This window comes from Lotus japonicus, chromosome 3 (assembly GCF_012489685.1).
Source record: "Lotus japonicus ecotype B-129 chromosome 3, LjGifu_v1.2".
Taxonomy (NCBI): Eukaryota; Viridiplantae; Streptophyta; class Magnoliopsida; order Fabales; family Fabaceae; genus Lotus; species Lotus japonicus.
Genome location: NC_080043.1, coordinates 95,536,723 through 95,558,623, shown reverse-complemented (window position 1 = coordinate 95,558,623; position 21,901 = coordinate 95,536,723). Strand labels below are relative to the sequence as shown.

General features: G+C 35.4%; 3 protein-coding genes across 4 annotated transcripts; 1 reads left to right on the top strand and 2 right to left on the bottom strand.

The window, feature by feature from the left end:
* The first annotated feature begins 1,311 nt into the window (after positions 1-1,311).
* On the top strand, positions 1,312-4,891 carry LOC130747790 (pentatricopeptide repeat-containing protein At5g39710-like). 2 transcript variants are annotated; one of them, XR_009022473.1, is made up of 3 exons: positions 1,312-3,306; positions 3,763-3,902; positions 4,625-4,891. XR_009022473.1 is itself a non-coding variant. In XM_057600823.1 (3 exons), exons 1-2 carry the CDS (start codon positions 1,428-1,430, stop codon positions 3,786-3,788), a joined length of 1,905 nt encoding a protein of 634 aa, XP_057456806.1. In that variant the 5' UTR covers positions 1,312-1,427; the 3' UTR covers positions 3,789-3,830; positions 4,625-4,891. The 2 variants fall into 2 exon arrangements, 1 of the variants encoding a protein (XP_057456806.1); XM_057600823.1 differs by having other exon boundaries at positions 3,763-3,830.
* Positions 4,892-7,336: 2,445 nt separating this feature from the next.
* On the bottom strand, positions 7,337-11,345 carry LOC130747789 (L10-interacting MYB domain-containing protein-like). Its single transcript, XM_057600822.1, has 3 exons — positions 11,216-11,345; positions 8,453-8,814; positions 7,337-8,368 (listed from the first exon to the last, which is right to left on the bottom strand). The coding sequence occupies exons 2-3, from the start codon at positions 8,804-8,806 to the stop codon at positions 8,324-8,326; spliced, it is 399 nt and encodes a 132-aa protein (XP_057456805.1). The 5' UTR covers positions 8,807-8,814; positions 11,216-11,345; the 3' UTR covers positions 7,337-8,323.
* Positions 8,943-11,279, bottom strand: LOC130747788 (uncharacterized). The gene is made up of 3 exons (XM_057600821.1): positions 9,903-11,279; positions 9,580-9,805; positions 8,943-9,490 (listed from the first exon to the last, which is right to left on the bottom strand). The coding sequence occupies exons 1-3, from the start codon at positions 10,200-10,202 to the stop codon at positions 9,153-9,155; spliced, it is 864 nt and encodes a 287-aa protein (XP_057456804.1). The 5' UTR covers positions 10,203-11,279; the 3' UTR covers positions 8,943-9,152.
* Positions 11,346-21,901: the final 10,556 nt, after the last annotated feature.

The following is a 21,901-nucleotide window of genomic DNA, read 5'->3' as shown; positions in this document are numbered from 1 at the left end:
CAACATGGTTGGCGTTTTTCTTATTTTTACTTTTTTTTTTAAACAATCGCCAACATGTTGGCGTTTTATTACTTAAAAAAATGCCAATTGGCTTATATATATATATATATTTAAATCAACAATTTTTATTTAATTGATGATACTCACACACTTTGTGCCTTACTCACTTTTACAACACTATAACTATAAATATTTAAACCGATATTTAGAGATAAATATTATGCTTTACACAATTTAATTCAAGAAAATATTATTTTTGTTGTGATGCAACAATGAATTTTTTTCCGCACACATAGAGGTTGTTGCCTTTGAGTTTCTTCCACCACTTGATTTTTATTTTCTTCATTTTCGATTCGAAGTTAGGAGGATAGACATCATTATCTTGTTGTGGTAGCTGGGCATTCATACGATGACGTCGGGTATGACAGCAGCTGGTATGTTGATTGTGGTGTGACGAATGATGTCGCAAATATTAAGAATCTTGAGTTAAACTGGGAAGACATATAAGAGTCTTGAGGTTGAAAACTATAATTTTCTCTTGAATTAAATTATGCACTAATCGTTAAATATTGGTTCAAATTTTTTTTTTTTGATGTAGCAAAAGTGAGTAAGACACAAAAATGTGTGTGAATATTAATTTGATTAAATATAATTTTAATTGGTGATATATATATATATATATATATATATATATATATAAGTCAATTGGCAATTTTTTTAAATAAAAAGTAAGAAAGTAATAAAACGCTAACCTGGTTGGTTAAAAAAATAAAAAAAAATAAGAAAAACACTAACCATGCTGGCAATTTAATAAAAATGATAAAATGATAATGCTATGAGTTTAATGAATATGCACTGACAGTGTAAAATAGTTTTACACAGACATCCAATTGAATTCCGCCAAATCAGAAAATATCTTATTCTTTTAATTAAAATTAAGGTCAAATGTAATTATCTCTCATATATGACATGCTTTGATTGAATGACTGTATAAAACTATTTTACACAGTCGGTGCATATCCATTAAACTCTAATGTTATTGCAATTCTTTAAAAAATTATAAAAATTAAAATAGAATCAGCACGGAGAGGGGCAATATATACCATATTAGTAAATAAATAAATATAAAAGTACTGAAAAGCTGTAATGGCATTATGGCAACAAACTACAAAAGCCTTCAAAATTATATAAGTGATTAATTTTTAAAAGTAAGTAATTATTTAATGAAACAATAAAAAACTGCGCCTTTCAATAGATACAATGGGCTATAAACCCAAGCCCAAAGGAAGGGTACAAAAGGCTCGCAAGGAGCAGAGCAGGCACAAACGAAGGATACAGAGAACGAAACACAGCAAAGACTTAAACCAAAACCCTAAGTGCCTAACAGATTAGGTCATTTGCATGATCGCTGCCGAAATCCCTACCCAATGAAGCTCCTCCGTGTTTCATTTACCGCCGCCGCCAAAACCTTTCGCTACGTGCTCCGAAACGGCGTGTCGCCGCCGAACGTAAACGCTTACAACGTCATGATCCGCGGCTTCGCCGCCGCCGCTGTGAACTTAGAATCAGAATCGGCGGTGGGGGATGCGTCGGGGTTATTGAAAGCAACGACTGAGAAGGGTGTGGAGCCGACTTTCAATGCGATTATTCAGGGGTTGTGCAGGGAAGGTAGCATAATAGAGGCAGAGAAGATGCTTGAGGAGATGAATCGGAAGGGTTTGGCCCCTGATGAGAGGACTTACACGTCTCTCATTCATTTGTTCTGCGACAAGTGGCAGAACGTTAAGGCTCATGAGGTTTTGAATGAAATGATTCTTCGTGGGTTTTCGCCCTCGATTGCTACATACAACGACCTTCTTTATGTATATTGCCGTGGGGGGGGAACGAGGGTTGAGGAGGCTGTGGGGATTTTGAGGGGCATGGCTGAGAGGGGTTTGTCCCCTGATGTTGTTAGTTATACCACTATTATATCTGGGTTTTGCGTATTCGACCAGGAGGTTGAGAAGGCTCTTGAGATGAAGGTGGAGATGGTTGAGAAGGGTATCTTGCCTAATGCTGCCACGTTTTCAATGCTTATACGAGCCCTGTGCCGGGAGGGAAGACTGCCCGAAGCTTTTGATCTATTCCGAGAGATGCTGTGCGGCGGCTTTTCACCAGATAAGTGTACTTATTTGATGTTGATTAATGCTTATTGTGCTGAAGGTGAATTCAGTAAGGTTTTTCATTTGAATGATGAAATGATACACAAGGGTATTTCGTCTAATTTTGTTACTGGGTTTTCACCGTCTCTTGTCACATACAACGCGCTTATTCATGGGTGTTGTGTTTTGCGGAGGGTTGAGGATGCACTGGGGATTTTGAGGGGCATGGCTGAGTTGGGTTTGTCCCCTGACGCTGTTGGTTATAACACTGTTATATCCGGGTTTTGCAAAATCGGGGAGCCGGGGAAGGCGTATAAATTGATGCTGGAGATGGTTGGAAAGAACATCCAGTGGCTGGATGAAGACACATATGAATCGCTTATGGAAGACCTGTCAGATGAGGATACTTATTCTAGTTTGATGAATGAGTATTTAGCTGAAGGTAACTTGGAAATGGCTTTTGAATTTGATCGTGAAGTCTCAAAAAATGGTTATTTGCCAAGTCATGTTACCTATAGTGCTCGTTTGAATGGGCTTATTAAGAAAGCTAGGACAACAGAAGCTAAGATGCATCTTTTGTGTATGATTTATAATCAGTGTTTGACTATGCCAAGTTATATAACATATGATACTCTGATAGAGAACTGCAGTAATAATGAATTCAAGAGTGTGGTAGGACTTGTCAAAGGTTTCATCAAGAGGGGTTTACTGAATGAAGCAGCCAGAGCTCATGACACAATGCTTCACGGGAATTATAAGCCAGATGGAGCAGTTTATAATTTGTTAATATTTAGTCATTCTAGAAGCCTTAATGTTGATAAGGCATATAATATGTACAAGGAGATGGTGCATTATGGTTTTGATCCTCATATGTTCTCTGTGCTTGCTCTTATTAAAGCTCTATATCATGTTAGAAGGTACGATGAGACGCGTTGGGTAATTCAAAACACATTGAGGAGCTGTAATCTCAATGATTCTGAGCTACCTAAAGTACTTGATGAAATTGATGTCAGGAAATTTCAAATTCATGCTCTTCTGTCTGTGCTAGCTGAAATAGCCGTGGATGGCCTGTTACTTGATGGTGGAAAGTGTTCATATGCTTCAGCGTCATCACACCGCTTCTCTCCCACCACCATTATTGTCTTCTTGATTTTTATCATAAAAGGTAAATCTACTTTTCGTTAATCGCTTGAAATGCTCCCATTTATTTTACTCTTTGGGAGGAGAGTTTCGTTTGCAATTGGCTGCCTGTAGTATTTGAAATAAAAAGATAATTTTTTTGTAAGGAATTGTCTGCAATCCGATTACAGTGACCCCCTTGTGGTCTGTGTGAAGTCAGTTGCAGGTATCTCTGTATATATGAGTTTGGTTGTGTTGGCGCTTTGCATTTTGTAGTTCCCCTAGTCTGTGTGAGCTGTGCGACTAAGTTTTTAAATCTCAGTGTCACCTATCGTGTTGCCCATGTTCATTAGAGTTACTTTTGATTTTATTGTGTTGATGGATAATTTATCTTTTGGTGATTGTTTTGTTCATGAGTAAATTTATTCTTTACTAAGTTTTGATCTGTTTGCCGAGTGTTTGGTCTCTACTGTAACATTTGATCTCTATCCTTTCTTAATAGGTTTGGTGGAACTGAGTCTCGGATGAAAACTTGCTATTATAGTAGCTGTGGGTTCAACTCTGTCAAAGGTGAGAGCTGAATATATCACGATGCCATAGATTAAGCTCTCTTTTCATAGTCCCTTTTTCCTGTGGGACAAGGTGAGTTGTTCGGTCATGCCTGAGTTATACTGATTGATTTAATTTTTATCTCTTCAATGGCTAATGTTAGAGAAAGTAATGAATTCTACAGCAAAATATTTACTAATAAACATTAATGTCTGAACTCGACTAGACCATCTTGGGAACTAATCCTTGATAATTTATTGGTCATGTCCTTCTAGTTTTGTTTTATATGCTTTTGTATATTCTTAACATGATTTTCTCTTGAACCCAGTTCACAAGACTGCTTTGCACTGTGGAGCTGTACTTATGAAATTGACAAACATTATTGAACTCATTTTGATTCTATGCTATATCTTGCTATAATGCTTTTTACTACCTCTCTACCGTTCTTCCCTAAGAAAGTAGAAACACCACGAAAACAAAACAAAGTGATTATAGTTCTTGGATCTTATGCATATCTTGGCCACTGGTTTGCTTAAATTTGGTATGATGCTGGCATCAATATCTGAATAGGACAAATATAAGTTGGAGATGTTAATTGTGTGTTTTCTTTTTGTTCAACAAGTCCCACCGATACCCAGTCACTGTTTAAAAACATGGGGTCGTTGTTTCTATTGATTTGGCTGTTATAGTTCATACGAATATATGCTATAAATCTGATTGGGACTCATTGTTTATGACTTGAGATTTCTTTTTAAAAAATCATCACTGAGCATTGTAAAATTTCTCATTCCTTTACTTTCATGTTTTTTTTTCAGATAAGAAGCTTTAGCTCGTATGAGGAACCTCTTGGGGTTTGAGAACATCACGATAATTACTATATATGTTATTTTGAGTGTCTTGAATGTAAGACTGGAACTTGTATTCTAGGATTTTCTGAATGTATGATGTTATACTTCAACGAAGTTATTATATTAAGTCCTTATAATTACTATAGATGTTATTTTGAGAAGTGTCTGGAATGTAAGACTGGAACTTGTATTGTAGGATTTTCTGAATGTATGATGTTAACTTCAAGTCTTCAACGAAGTTATTATATTAAGTCCTTATTATTCTAGTTAAAATAAGTGAAGTTATGTGATTATTCTTTAGTGTAAAATTAGGGGTGTCACATTTCTTATGTTTGGCCCACATGACACTTTTAAATTAGGGCAAAACTTATGTGCAGTACCTTATTTGCTGATTGCCAATTAGAATTGAACATGTGGATTATTATTTCCACTATCATTAATATCCTAATTTCCTAAACTAACGCCATCAATGTCCCTCTTTTGTTTCTGTTATCGTCAAACTGAGATCGTGGATTCGTGGGGAACTAGAGGACAGACCAGTACATTGCGTTGGAGGAGAATAAACTTAGCGAATAGTTCCTGGCCTAAACTGTCATCGCTGGAACTGGAAGAATACCATAATTAACATGTCATGAGATAAAGACCTGAGAAATCAAGGAACAGATGCAAACACGCACAAGAAGCTGCTGGGCTGTACTTGGAAGTGAAAATCACAGCCAAAATTAATCTGATGTAATAAAGAATAGAAAGTTATGATGAGAAATTCAAGCAAGAATCTTGAGCCCGAACGTGAATCACCCCACTGCAAGGTTTACATGGTGAATGGATGACCTTAAACGCATTCACTGTTTAATTAGGAAAATATAATTTGAAACAAGGATATTGCTGGTATAAACTTCAGCCATTGTTTCCCCTTTTTCTGCAGTAGGCACTTCAATAGCAATCAGGATATGCATCTTTGTTGAGCTTTGATGAGATAATCAGTGGCTTTTTTTTTTGGAGAGTTAAGAGGAGGCTGGGTATTGATATACGATTTAGATTTCATAATCTGATTCAAAGAGATAAGGAACGTGATAGATTTTATGGGATTAATTTCATTCAATTGCCTTCTTCAACCTCCAATTTTAGTTTCGACAGGGATCCTTCAAAAATCTCTACCTGGGTTTGGTTCTCCCTCGTACAAAAGCAGACAAGGAGTGTTTTTCTGGTGGATGCAACTTGCAAAGCAGAGGATTGGGAATGAAAGGAGAAAAAAAAGAAGGATGGGGCTGATGAGATTAGACTTTGTGGTGGTGGTTCATGATGATGATGGACATGGAGAATGGGGAGGGATTCATCGATGAAGAAGATGAACAGATTATTATTTTGGAAGAAAACAAATTAAGTTTTTTTTTTAAAGAGAAAACAGATTAAGTTTTTTTTTGAAACAAACAGATTAAGTTGTTTTACCCCAATTTGAATATCATAAAACAAACATTTAATTTTTTAATATAAATATAAAATTCACAATACAAATAGTTGAGGGGCCAGATTTCAAATTTCAAAAGTTATAATGACAAGGCAACTCATTTACACCAAGGCATTCATTGATTGGGTAATTGAGAAACAACATTGTAACCCCTCTTACAAAACAGCATGTAAAAGTTTGCCTTGATATTTATATCACCATTATCATTATTATTATTTGACGTAAACTATTGTTATTATTATTATTATTTTTTTGAAACTAAACTATTGTTATTATTAATATTATTATATAGTTATTATAGTTATATAAACTAGTTCATTAATTAGTCATTATTTTTAATTCGATTAATTAATACAAATATAACTAGTCATTGACGTAAACTACACTGTTATTATTATTATTCACACGAATAAAAATTGTTCCAAAGGTTAGTTATTCCCACATTCAAAAATACTAGTGTGGAAGTTTGAAAGCCTACCGCTAGAAAAAAAAGTTACAGGAGAAAAAAAATTGTACTAGTCCAGCATAAAAAGGTCATACATTTTAATCATAGAACAACTATAAGCATGCATGCATAGCTCTTTTGATCTGGTTAAAGACCACTCTTCCTCAACAATTTGAAACATTATTTGCCTTCCTCCACCATTTGAGTGATCATTCACAAGCTGATCAAATAGATAAAATAAAGTCAGTTCAGAAACACCTTACTCCCATCCATGAAAGTACATGAATGGTACAAAAGAAAGTTTGGTTCTATTACTCAATGATCTCTTATTAGGCAATCAATGTAAATAATTGGATTGCAAGCAAAAGAACTATGCTCTCAAGTAAAATACTAAACAGAGAGACTAAATAGACTAACACACAATTGCTAACACCCAATTGCTCATAACTGGAGATAGCAGTAAATGGACCAAAATTGGATGAAGCCAACACCTTTTTTTTTTTTTTACAGCAAAATAAACTTTATTGAATAAGAGATTGAAAAGCACCATAAGAACAAGCCTCTCATGAGAGCTAAAAATCAAACCACATAAAAAACACCTTAAAGTAGAAAGTCATCAACAAAAACACTCACCAGAACTATAGCCCATTACCAGCAAGACTGCATCCAAAGTAGCAAGGCAGTGGCTGACCAATACAGCAAGGCTCCTTTAAATTCAATTGAAATATGATCATACCAAAACTGATCTAAGAAAACGCTTATAACCTTTTGCATAAAATAGTAACTAAATAGGATAAATTATAAAATACAGACATAATCCATACATATTTTGAAATACCTACATATAGTGGCCAGTTCTTGAAAATACATATACACACATCCTAGTTGAAAGAGACTTTAGTCACTTTACAGCTACCCCTCAAAATACAAGACAGTGTTATACATATATCATATGCATAGCCAGTTCTTCAAAATACATATAAGCATACCATTGGTTATAAGGGTTCCAAAAAAGATACATATAGCCCTGCCAAAAAATGCTACTACTATTCATCCCAAAGCCCTCTTCACATGATTCCCTCTTCTTTGCATCATTTCTAGCAAAGTCACAACTTGCACATCAGGAGGAACCCCAAATAGTTCTCGATCTTTTTGTTCATTTGAACACAGAAAACGGTAACACTTTCTCTTATATCCACTATTTACACCTAATAATGTCAGCAACTCCCAAACATCACTTTCAGTATAGAGGCGTGGCTTGCTTTGCTGCATAATAGTTAAGCCTTTTTCTGCTATTTCAAGTTGCTTCTGAACAAAAATAGCTTGCTTCTCAGCAATAGCCACATGCCTCTCAGCTACAACCACTTGTCTCTCAGCCACTTCATGTAGCTTACTAGACAGTTGATTCCCATCCTTAACTGCCTCAGACAAAGCATTGATGCCTATAGAGACTCTTTCATATTGGGTCTCCATAACCTCCGCAATACTAGCTTTGCGTTTTGTTCCCCTAGACCCCGAAGTCCCAGTTGATTGATGTGATGGAACATCAGAAGGGCTGAAGGACTCCACATTTGGCGATTGAATGAGGATCTCATCAAACATACTAAAATTTGCCTCATTCATGCCTAAATCATCAGAATTATCATTAAGGTTAGCACAGTCCTTCTCCTTTTCCAATTGCTTCATCTTCTCCCTTGCAGTCATGGCATGTTTCCCAGTTGCCCTGTCAGCACCAAATAGCTCTTTCATCATGTCATAGTGTTTGGGCATCCTTAAACTTAGCAGCATTAGAATTAGCCTGATTAATATATAAGACAAGGTCAGTAGAACTTCATATATAAGATAGAACTATAAATAAAAAGTTTAATGAATGTGTGCTTACTTTGATTAACTCTTCCCAAACTTGTTCCTTAGCGTCAAATTTTCTAGTTATGGGATTCCAAGCAAATCCACTCAACCCATTGAACATGTCAAAAGCATTTTTCCAACGATCTTTCAGTGACTTCATCCGATTTTTTACATTATCCTTTGTTATGTGTGGACCAGTTAATGACCTCAATGACTCAACCACATTTGCATATGCTTCGGTAGTCCATTGTCCATCAGATCTATTTCCACGTGCTGCCTCTTCACTCAGTGCATGAAGCAAAGCAATATCCATCTCATGATCATTCCATCTAAGATTTTCTCTAGGCTGTTGTGTGGGGTTCGTTGAAGTATTCCATATTCTTGCCATTGTGAAAGCTAGGTGATTTTTAAAATACATACAAAACAAGTTTATGACAATAATAATTATCATAAAAAAAATTACGTGAAAATGTAAGTAACAAAGGTTATCCAAATAACAATGTGTAAATAATCAACAACAAATGGAACAACTGTCATAAATTAACTTAAGTATAAATATTCAGAACATACATAACATAGAACTAAAACCATGTAGATTAACTAGAATTTATAAAATATTAGCTAATTGAGGTGGTACATGTTCCACATCTCAATAGCAATATATTATCTCTTAATAGTGCTCCTTGTCTATAGTCCTCATCTCGCACTTGACCAAAGGATGTATCCATTTCATTCTATTGTAACTCGCGATCTACCTCCGCAATTAGCTGCTCGTCAACATCGACTTCCATCAAAAAGTTATGCAAAATGCAACAAGCAAGTATTATGTCTGTCATTATGTCAACGGAATAATGAGCTTCAGTGCCACTAGATATTATAGGAAACCTTTTCTTAAGAACTCTAAAAGTTCTTTCAATAAGATTCCGAAGAGAAGAATGTCGAAGGTTGAATAACTCTCTATAATTTTGTGGCCCACGAGCTGAATACTCCTTCAGGTGATACTTGACACCTCTGTATGGTGTGAGGAGACCACGTTTTAGCATATATTCCGCATCCCCAATATAAAATTTTCCTACAAAAATTATAATGAACATATGACGTGTTGATATTCTATATTGTACTTTTGACTATAGTATCGATCAATATCAAACAACCACAAACCTTCATGAATTCTTAGTGGATCTTCTCTAGTTAAAGCATCTTTTAAAATCCTAGAGTCAGATGTCGTTCCTTCCCACCCAGCTAAGACATATGTAAATTTCATATCAAAATCACATGCAGCAAGGACATTTTGGGTTGGGTAGTCTTTTCGGCCACGAAATCGAGGTGCTTGTGCCCTAGGAACCATCACTCGAATATGTGTTCCATCTATGGATCCTATAGAATCCTTTTTAAAAGCAATATTTATATGTTAGAAATATAAGTTAATAAAAGATTAAAGGGCTACAATGCATTTACACGAATATGAAGAGAAAAGTTGTTACCTTAAAATAAGGATAAAACCTACTATTGTTAAGTATTTGAGGATGCACCTCTACCCCAGAAGGTTGGACCAGAAATTCATCATGCAATGATATTATAGCCCGCAAAACATTGTGAAAGTGGCGACTAACTGTCTCATCGGATCGATGAAAAAAGAAAGACACAGTTCGATTTTTCACATTATGACCTATAATGTGCAAGAACTTAGCCACTTGCTCCTCCACAATAGCTCGTGTTGAATCCTTCACCCTACCAGTACATCTTAATTTTTGACACAAGTACATAAATGCTTGAGGACTCATGCGATGATATCTCTACTTCTTTCTGATTCTACTAATTGCCTCATTAGTTGGGAACGCCTAGTCTCTCTTTCAGAAATTCTCTCCATAAACGAACTATGCATGTATCTTGACATCATTTCCAACATATGCAAAGCATGGACCATATAGTACAATAAAACTACAGAACAGAGACATTGCCTACATTCTAATTGTTGTCTAACATAAGTCAAAATTTGCATGTCTATCCCTAATTCAACATTTGTGATTTATGTAACTTGGGACTGAAGTAGATCATTTTCATCCATGGTGTCCTCTATGTCATCTTCATGGTTAAGATCATTCATGACTTTGCCCTTATAGTCCCAAGATACAAAGATAGAAAATAATATACAAAAGATGCAAGATCAATAGTTTAAGTCTGATACATATACTTGTACCATTTGTAGGGGAAATTGTGGCTAATAAACATCCCTTATCAAAGGAAATAAAACTTCCTCTAAGCTAGAAAAGTCTTTGCCAAATTGAAATAATAAAGACCAAATAATAGGACTAATAGAATCTGATAGATCAAAAAGGTTCTCTACTAAATTGAAAACTCCTTACCAAATTGAAAATGTTCCTTCTTTAAAAAAATATTACCGTGAAGACAACTTTCTTTGTCACCACTTGTTCTTTACAAATACATCAAAAGGAAACAGATAACAAAAATAAAAAGGGAGATTAGATGGTTATAAACATCAGATCAGATTGATGACAATAAAAAGATAATAGAAAAGGGAGAAACCAATTCATGAAAAAAATAATAATAAACATCAGATAGGAAGAGATACACAATATTGGATTCTTGATTGATATGGTTGTAATAAAAAATAATACCAATGATCCAAGTTCGATTGATTGCAAGAGAAAGAAACATCCATAGTGGTGGATATAGAAAAATGGAGAAACCATTCAGACTAGGAACAACATCTCAGCATCTGGTCATGAAAGGCAAAAAGCACGGTAAAGAAAAATTGAAAGGAAAAAGCTTATACCTGGTTATGGAGCTTGAGGATTTCTCTAAACTTCGGGCTGGAGCAGAATCTAAAACAATGAACGAATGAGATAAGGTTTTGCTCACAAAAAGAATAAATTAAAAAGGGGTATTCATATCTTTTTGTAGAAAACCCCTCTTCCTTTGCCATTTTCACGGCTATCTTGCGAGAAATCTGGACTTTTTTACCATGGTAGTGTAAATTTGGAGTTTATTTACCAATCTGGTGCAACTTTTAAAATATTTACAGAATTAGTGTAAATCGTCACTAGCATTGACGATATATATATTTTTTTTATTTTACGTTCTAGAGAAATCGCCAGGGCCGTTGGCGACATATATATTTTTCTAGTATCGCCATTACGATTGGCGTTAACAAAATATTATATATATTTCCTTTTAGTGTCGCCATTAGGATGGGCGACACCATATTTTTTTTTGTGACTCTACTCATTAGTGACGGAAATACGTCCGTCACAAAATCCTAGTATATATAATATCAAAGGTATTAGTGACGGAAAGTGAGGAGAGAAGATATCCGTCGCAAAATATTTAGCGACGAAGATATTCGTCACAAAATCCTAGTGAGTAATAAAAAACAAAATTAGCGATGGATAGTAGAGTAGAAATTATTCCGTCGCAAAAGTATTAGCGACGGAATATTGTTTGTGACTTCTTTACATATTATATACAAGGATTTTGTGACGGACGTTTTTCCGTCACTAACGAACAGAGTCAAAAAAAAAATTATGGTATCGCCCCAGCAAGTGGCGATTTTATTAAAAAAGAAAGGAGGTATCTCCAATGTCAATGACGATTTCATAAGAACAAAAAAAATATTAATGAAATCGTTAATGCTAGTGACGATATATACTAAATCCGTAAATAATTTAAAACTTACACTAAATTGGTAAATAAGTTTGAAAATTACACTACTGATGTAAAAAAGTCAGAAATCTGACACCATACTGTTCATGTACGGTTTTCCACTCCCCTCCTTTTTTTTTTTTTTTTTTTGAGTAAAGGTTCGGCCTTAGCCAATTTCATTAATCAAACTTCCAGGAACCCGGCGGCCAGACACACCTGCTCGCAAGAATGGTCCAAGATCCCTTGAAATAATTGATGAATCGGTCTCAGCCTGAATTGCTTTGAGGCAGAACTGATCTCCATGACCCAAAACTCCACAAAAATAGCAAACCTGAGGAAGCTTTTCATATTTGAAATTTACCCAAAAAAGACCATTTTTATGGCTACCACTGTGAATTCCGTCCATAAGGGGCTTGGTGACTTCTATTTCAACCAGAACTTTAACAATCACCTTTTTATCAGGCATCTCAAACAAGTCGACGTCCAAAACTTCTCCAATGAACGAGCCGATCTTTGTTCCCATCTTTCTTGTACGGTAGTAAAGTGGTAGTCCCCACAGTTGAACCCATACTGCTGCTTTAGTGAACACCATATCACTTGGATCAATAAGACGGTTCCATTCTTGTACCAAAAGCCAGGAGTTACGAAACACCCAAGGACTTCCTTGGATAAGACTTCTAGCATCTTTTTCTTCAGATAGGTGTATCAAGAAAGTTTTCTCCCCAACTTCCTCCAGTTTGAAACCTTTAGGATCACACCAAATATTACACAGCGCATTATGAAGGGAACCCTTATGAATTGGTTTTTCTGTAATCATCTTCCCTACTATACAATGTGCGTAAGATTGTACAACATCAGCAATGTCACCATCATCAAAGAGAGCAATAGGAAGAGAGTCATCTGTAACCACTCCATCTTCCAACAGCCTAGTGCTGATTCCGCCATAGATATGGAACCAAGAAAACAAGTTTGAGAATAAACAACTTTAGGTAGTAGTAGGCCACACTAGAAAAACAAAAAGATCTTCACGATTGAAACGGTGTGAAAACAACAATTAAAACAGACTGAAGTACTCTATACGTTAAATTTCTCTCCCAGGATGCCCTAGCAGAGCCAAGAAAAACGCAAGGATTCACTCCCCTCCTTTTTCATCTCTCTCCCAAACACACAAACTTCTCATTTTCCTGTCAACTTCCACCCCCTACACTTCCATCCTGCCAAAATTATGGATATGGTGTTCAATTTGTTATATTTGTTAATGATATAATACAATATGGTTTGATATATTTGTTACATTAACATAAAGTGCGACAGATAAGTAATTTTTTATATTTGTATTATTAATTTATGATATAATATGATTTACTTATGACGTAACAACCTATATGAAATATTAATTAAGGGAGAATCCATGAATAGATAATGTAAGAGACTATTTATTAAATTTGATATCTATATCTATCTATCTATCTATCTATCTATCTATAAAAGCAAAGTTTCTGCAGCCTTGAGGGCAAGCCAGTCATTCAATAATCCATTGCACTACAACCTAATTTTCAGCATGGGTATTTTAGTAAAAATCCACATAATTTTTCAAGGATTCAATCCTGGTCGTTGATAACTTTGTGGCAACTCTTCAGCTTCAGGAGAAAAGTCAGTTTCATAGTTATCTCATTGTCTTTTGGCATTCCCAAATGCATTTACTAAGCTCAATTTTTTAGAACCTTTGAAGAGACCTTCAATCTTCTTCAGTTTTTTAGACCTTCAATCTTCTTTAAACCTTAAACTACGAGTATAAATACCCATTTGCTTCATACTATTTTTTGTGGTTTTCTTACCATTACTTTGCCTCTTATTTAGTTTAAAGTAGATCAATCATTAACCCTTCAAGCTTGATCAAGCTTCCAAATGATGAATGTTCTTCGATATATTTTTTGCTTTTCCCTTCTATGGTATCATTTATGTTATGTTTTCTCTTTTTTTTTTAAAGTGAGCGGGTCTACAAAGGCTTGAGCTTCTAATTTTGAATATTATCGTTTAGTTTTTCTTAATTTCAGGTTCAAATTGTACGAGTGGAGAAGATGACAAATGAGTGTGTTATGAAGAAACAAGCAAAGCGAGACAAATATGTAAAGAAATAACTAATATGTTTGTATTTTTCCCTTAAAATGTAGTTTTCCTTAAACATTCATGCTTGAATTTACAAATTGCTATTTTGGTAGGAAAATACTCAACTTACACATTTTTTGACATTTTGTTGGGTGAGGACTCAACTTGCACCATTTTTTACATGGTTTTGAAACACAAAATTAAAAATTTGTGTTTGCAATTTGGTTTAAATAACCAAGATGAAGGATTCTTTCTTCCATAGTTGAACAACTTGGAAGACAAATTGTATTGACTAGGAAAATGCACCCTTAAAGAGTAGTTGTTGCAACAATAATGATACGAGTGATGAGGATGATCAAGCTTTCAAATCATGATTGTTATCTTTACCTGATGTTGTATCTATTCCGGCTTTACTCTTTTTATGCTTTTTTTATCCTTAAAAATTGATATCATTGTGTCTCATCCATATATTCTTCTATACTTGACAAGAGTTTGAGTTAAATATTTTAAATAATTTGTTTTATCGGTACCAGAAAAGAAGGAGGGATATCCCACTTTAATAGAGACAAATACATCTTTAGAGGCGTGGGTTGAAGAAAAATGAAAGAAACAGCGGTTAAAGAACCCAAACTTGCTCATCAAGGTTTTGTAAGTTCCTTGAGATCATTATGTTCTTGCATCGGCTTAAATTACTCCAAACCAATGTTAAATCTAGAAAATTTACTTAAATTTGATAGAAGAATGTTCAAGTTCATTGGTACATTACTTATTTTTATTTATATTATTAGTAAATTATAATAGTAAAAGTTATGCATATTAATATCTATTTAATAACGTAATAAAAATTTAAGACTAAAATTGAAAACATAATAGGTTGAAGAATATTATAGAGATGTTGATGGAAACTATTATATGTTAATAGTGCAAAAAATAATAGCAGACCAAAACATATAAATATAAATAATATATTTCAAATTGAACAATATCAATAATATAAAACATTAATTATTACTATTTAATTCATATTGGTTATGAAATTCTATAAGACAAAATTAATATTAAATATAATATCACCAAAAAACATAGAGAATTTCATAAGATACATTTTATTAGTTTAGATTTGTTAAAGCTCTAATCAACATAAGATACATTTTATTAGTTTAGATTTGTTAAAGCTCTAATCAACTGATAATTAATAGTAATAACAAACCTTAAAAGTTAAAGGTTATTCAATAAAAAAACTCATCTATCTCTTCCTCTTGAAATTCTATCATTAATATTATTCTATAGAGTTCTACTATTAACTTCAAAAATATTTTAAATAAATTTATTATTATTTATTTCTTATGAGTTATGAAATTAAAAAAGACAAACTTAATATTAAAGAACATCTTACAAAAAATAAAACTCCCACTAACCTATATAAATAAGTGTCAATACTCATTCCACATGTGCTATTCACATAAGCTTTGTTTATGTATTTGCTTTTGTTTTTTTCAAAGGCTCAAGGTTCAAGCCATTTTTCTCACGTATATATATTCAAGGGGTAACTATTGATGTACTAGCCTAGAATGTTTATATGTGTTCTAACATGTTTTTTTTCTTCATGATGATTTTCAACTTGATTTTATCGTGTAAAATTGAAACACCTAACAAAAAAATTTTATATTCTCAATTTTTTGTTATGTAGGATGACCCAAACTTTGCATAAAGTATCCGATATTTCCGCAGGAAAGAACAGAGTTCGTGTGCTTCATGTGTGGGAAATAAGAAACTTCAAAAAATCTCAAGTTATTAATAGTATTAAGTTGCTCTTAATTGATGAACATGTATTATGTTTTCATAGTTTTTCCCATTTCCATGGTACGTTATTCAAACTATTTATTTCTACCATACAAAAACATGAATTTTAATAGTTGAAAATTTTCATTTTGAAAATAAAACAACACTCGAAGATCCACGCAACCTTTGGCCAGATTCAAATAGCATAATTTAGTGACACATTATATGAAGGACAAGTTTATATGATTCAGAATTTTATGGTTCAAACATCTGCTAAGTAATGTAAAGCGACAAAGCATAAATACAAGATTACTTTAATGGTCATCTCAAAAGTAAAAGAGACTACAAGTGACACAATTCTTGGAGCAAAATATGATTTTGTACCACTTCCTAAAATTCAGACAACCGCTAATGACTAATACATTTTTTGAAAGTGAAAATGTATTGAAATAAAGATGAGAATATAAACATGATATTCACCCTCCTCAAAGGGGATCCAAAAAGTAAAACCAGGCAAAAAAGACTCTCTAAGATTCTGCAGACCAGGTAAAAAAATTTAGTAAAACGGGTTTTCCTAATGACTAATACTTACTAGATTATTTCTCATACAATAGCAGCATGACATGCTCACATTGTAGTTTATTATTAATCTTTATTATTTTTTATTTTAGATGTTATTGGACATTTAGTTAAAAAAAAAAGGTGGATTAATAGAAAGTGAAAATGATGAGAATACAAATAGGTATATAGATGTTGCACTACACGATTCGACGTTAGTCTTTTTCATATATTGATTGATTATATTAAATTTGTTAGGCTCTCCTAAATCATTAGGTTTACTTTATTAAACTTAGAATGAAAATTGCAGAGGCAATCAACTGGTGTGTACACTTTGAGGCTTATACGCAAACTAGATGGTGGCGTACTTAAGCCAAGAAAATAACGAAGAAATTTAAGTTGTGATAGTTCATCTGTGTAAGATCAAAAACTTGGGAAGCTAATGATGAAGTTCGAGATTGGGTACACAGTTGAAAAGAACCATGTTTGATGGAAGACTAGGAATTGAGCGTTAAGTAGCTTACGTGTAAGTTCTGAAGACCTTTGCAACTGAGAGCAATTCAAGGTGCAATGATTAAAATACCAAGTGTACAAATTATCTTGGGATTTAGTCAATCAAGGGCGTCAATTTGTTCTAGGTAAGCTCTTATTTTCAATGTGAGATTCATATACATACTCCATAGTAAAGTTAACTGGATGTCTAAGTAAAAACCTTTTCTTGGCTTAAAAAAATATAAAACAAATCCTCCAGAACTCCAAGATGCATAAACTCCCAAGAACATTGACTAAACTCATCGGCTTCAGGCATGACAGCACCGATGTGAAGCAGATTCGACAATTCTTATATTTAAAATAAATTTTATTATTTTAATTCATTATTCTTCTTTTAGTAAATCTATAAAAATAACTAAGAATATGAAAAAAATACACATTATAAACAAAAATGAATATCTCAGTGTATTTCATGGGCGACAATACTAGGACTTGAATTAAAACTTCTAGAGTCAAAATCTGTTTATATTTTCCATTTTTTGTTTTTGTTTTTGTGCTCAATCAACAGTTATTCTATATGAAAATTATTTTTACCTCCAAAAAAAATGAAAATTACTTTCTTTTTGAGTAAGACGTCTTTCTTTGAAGGAAATCATGTTCGAGTCGAGAACATCTAGATCATTGTGAGGTTATCTCTCTTAGAGCATCTCCAATGCATAGTTGCTAGTTGGGTTGCTTAAAAACTATTTCGGTGGGTCCAGACTGACACATAGGATTTAAGCAACCCAAGCAGAATTCGCTCCAACCACGGTTGCTTAGTTTACTTTTAGTTGGGTCCCATTATACCTCTTATATTTATATTATTTCAAGATAATGACACTATACAAGTACATGAATGAAAGAGAAAATATGATTTTTTAGTCAAAAAGTAAGGAGAGAGAAAATAAGCAACCGTTGCTTAAATAAGCAACTGTTGCTTAAATTTAAGCAACCCAACTGTCACGTCATGTTGCTCTAGTGGTGCTTCAAAATAAGCAACGTTGCTTAAGTTGCCAACTGGATGTAAGCAACCCCCATTGGAGATGCTCTAAAGGCACCACCATATGTAAAGCAAAGGAGCATCAATAAAAGACCACGAGGCTCATGCAACAGCAGCAACAGAAACACAAAAGAGGACCTGCACCAGCTCATGAAGAATTAATACACACCAAGGGATTAGACAGCCATTCAAACCAGGAGTAGGTAAATCCCTTCTTCTTCACCGTAATCCATTGCCAAGCTCTCAACCTAATTAATTCCACAGCAGCAGAAACACTTCTGACCCCATTCCTGAAAATCCCATCATTCCTTTGTAACCAAATAGTCCAAACACCAGCCACCCATATTGTGCACAGTACCTGATTCTGTCCAGAATTTCCCCCAAACAGAAATTGCATAAAATGCGACCTTACATCAGCTGGGAGAACAATGTCGAAACCAAGCCATTGAAAAACGCCGCGCCAAACATCCATCGCAAAGGGACATGAAAACAAAATGTGAGAGCAAGTCTCCAACCGTGCGAAGCATTCTTTACAAGAAGCATCCTCAAAGGACACTAGGACATGACGCTTCCATAAGTTCTCTGCACTTGGGATCCTGTCAAGAAAGCACCGCCAAACGAACGCCTTGGCCGACGATGGAGCAAAAGACCTCCAAGCTAAATTTAATGCATAATCCACGTCCAAGGATTCTGGTTCCTGCAGAAGAAAAAAAGCACTGTTAAACGAAAACTTGCCCTCCGGGCAAGGGGACCAGCTCCACTTATCAGACTCCCCCTCTGTTAAATTAACTGCAGCAACTTCTTGTAAGAGAGAAAGTAACCATCCCACTTCCCTCCCCCGAAGTGACCTACGCCACCGAAAACAGACTGACAAATTATATAGCCTAGGATACTTCTCCCGAAAACAGCCACTACCCAACCAATCCTCGCACCAGAACGACGTCGCATTACCAGAACAGACTGATTTTTCTGACCCTTCATCAACCCAATTCTTTCCATTAATTACACAAGCCTCCTGGATCGCCCGCCACCAAACAGAATGTGGAAGAGTACTTGACCCACCATATTTTAATTTAATAACCCGACTCCACAGACTTTCTGGTTCAGAACGGAACCTCCACATCCACTTGGCTAACAAAGCTCTATTAAAAGTAGATAGATCTTTGATCCCCAATCCCCCCGCTGACTTTGGCTTACATACAGTCTCCCATTTGACCCATGCTATTTTCCTAGTCTCCTCAGAGCCACCCCACAGAAAGTTTCTCATCAAGCTAGTGCAAATACTCTCCACACCCACCGGCATCCGGAAAAAAGACAAGAAGAAAAGAGGTAAAGCAGAGAGTACACTTTGGATTAAACACACCCGACCACCAAATGACACCAATTTTTGCTTCCAACTAGTTAACCTCTTTCTGAATTTGTTAATAACTGGTTCCCACATTGCTTGGCAACTCGGTCTACCCCCAACAGGAATGCCTAGAAAAATAAACGGGATACTCATAACTTTGCAATTCAAGAAAGATGCAAAGTGATTGACCACACCCTTGTCAAGACCAACAGCTGCCAATTTACTTTTGTTAAAATTGACCTTGAGCCCGGAAATCAGTTCAAAACAACGAAGGACACACTTGATAGTAACCAAGTTATGAATTGAAGCTTCTCCAATAAAAATTGTATCATCAACAAACTGTAAAAGTGATACCTCAAGGCTACTGTCATCACCAACCTTGTACCCATTAAATCTCCCCAACCTGACTGCATTGAGAAAAAACGCATTCAACCCTTCTGCCACAATGAGAAACAGGGAAGGTGCAAGTGGGTCACCCTGCCTGAGGCCCTTTTCCATAGGAAATTCAGCACTTGGGCTACCGTTGATAAGGATTGAAACTGTGGCAGATCTGAGGCATCCCAAAATCCAGGTAGTCCACCTTCCATGAAAGCTCATTCTGGTCATCATGTACTCCAGGAAGTCCCAAAACACAGAGTCGTAAGCCTTCTCATAATCAACCTTGAAAAACAACGTAGGCTTCCTTTTGATCTTTGCCTCATGCACAACCTCATTTGCTATAACAACACTATCAAGCATATTCCGACCTCCAACAAAAGCAGACTGACGCTCATCAATCAATTTCCCAAGAACAGAATTAAGCCTAGTTGACAGTAGTTTGGAGATGACCTTGTACATACATCCAATAAGGGAAATATGCCTAAATTCATTTAGATTCTGAGGCAAACATACCTTCGGAATTAAGGCGATGAAGGAAGCATTACTACCCCTTGGTCAAACCTCACGCTTCCAAAATTCTTTCGCCATCTTGCAGAAATCTCCCTTCAACACTTTCCAAAATTTCTGGATAAATTTAAAATTAAACCCGTCCGGACCTGGGCTTTTATCACCCCCACAAGACCAAACAGCCGCCTTAACCTCCTCCTCCGTAAAAGGCGCAATGAGCATAGCATTATCAGCATCAGAAACCATTCGGAACTGAACCCCATCTAACAGCGGCTTTTGGCCAGGTACTAATTTAAATTTATTAGTGAAAAACTGATGAGCCGCTTCTTTTATCCTACCTGGCTCCTCCTCCCATCCTCCATCAACCATCAGGCCAACTATGGTATTTACATGCCTCCTCCGATTAATGGTACGGTGGAAGAAGCCAGAATTTTGATCCCCCGACATTAACCACTTCGTCCTCGCCTTCTGACAGAGAACAGATTCATGATGTCTCAGGACCTTCCAAAATTTGTCCTGGAGAGTTCTACGATAGTTCACCTCATCATCTGTTAATCCAACCTCCTCCTCCTTGACATTAAGAAGATTAATGTCACGCACCACAGCTTCCCTCCTTGTTTTCAAGTTGCCAAAAACATCTCTGTTCCATACCCTAAGCTTTCCACGAAGAGCCTTCAACCTTTCCTTCAAAACAAAAGCAGTCGAACCCCTTACCTGTATTTCAGACAAAGCATTCTGAACAAAAGGGTTGATCCTTGTGTCATCCAGCCAGCAGTTAAGCACTCTAAAAGGTTTGGGACCCCAATCCTGGAAACACTGCCGGAGGAGAAGGGGGCAATGATCTGACACGCCCCGTTGAAGCACTAATTGCGTACAATTAGGCCAGCAGTCGCTCCATTCAGCAGATACCAGAAAGCGATCAATCCTACTACAAGCTTGGTGATTCGGTTGCCTCCAAGTGAATCTCTTACCAGCCAAAGGGAGGTCCATCAACTCCATATCTGCAATAAAAGTATTGAACTCTTGCATCTCTGTACGCTGAGAATTTGACACCCCTCCAACCCCTCTTCTCTCCTCCTCGTATCTAACAGCATTAAAATCCCCAGCGATACACCAAACCAACTCCTGGCAGCTCCCCCGCCAAGCCCTTAAATCTGACCATAAAGCCCTCTTCCCAGTCAAATCACAAGGTGAATATTCATTCACAATCACACATTTATGCTGACCACTAGACATAACCTTGTTGGTTCTAAGTTGTACTAACCTTGTTGGGTTTAAGGTGTGCTATATACAACAATATTTGATTTTAACAAATATTAAAGTTACAAGTAGTGGTAGTTTGTTTCATAAAAGTAGTAGTAGTTTATATCCGAATTTTTACTGTGCTGACATTCAATCTATGTGAGTTTTAATAATAAAAATTGTTAGTAACGTGTTAAATTGAAATACTACTGAAAACTAATTCTAATAATTTTCTCTTAAAAATAGATTCATATACTAAAACCCCTTCCTGAAAAGAGTCCAAGAAGAAGGTGAATTTCGAGCTAGATTTGAACCAACACGAACGCAAAGAAATGACGAAATAGTTGAGCGAAGCAACACGTCGA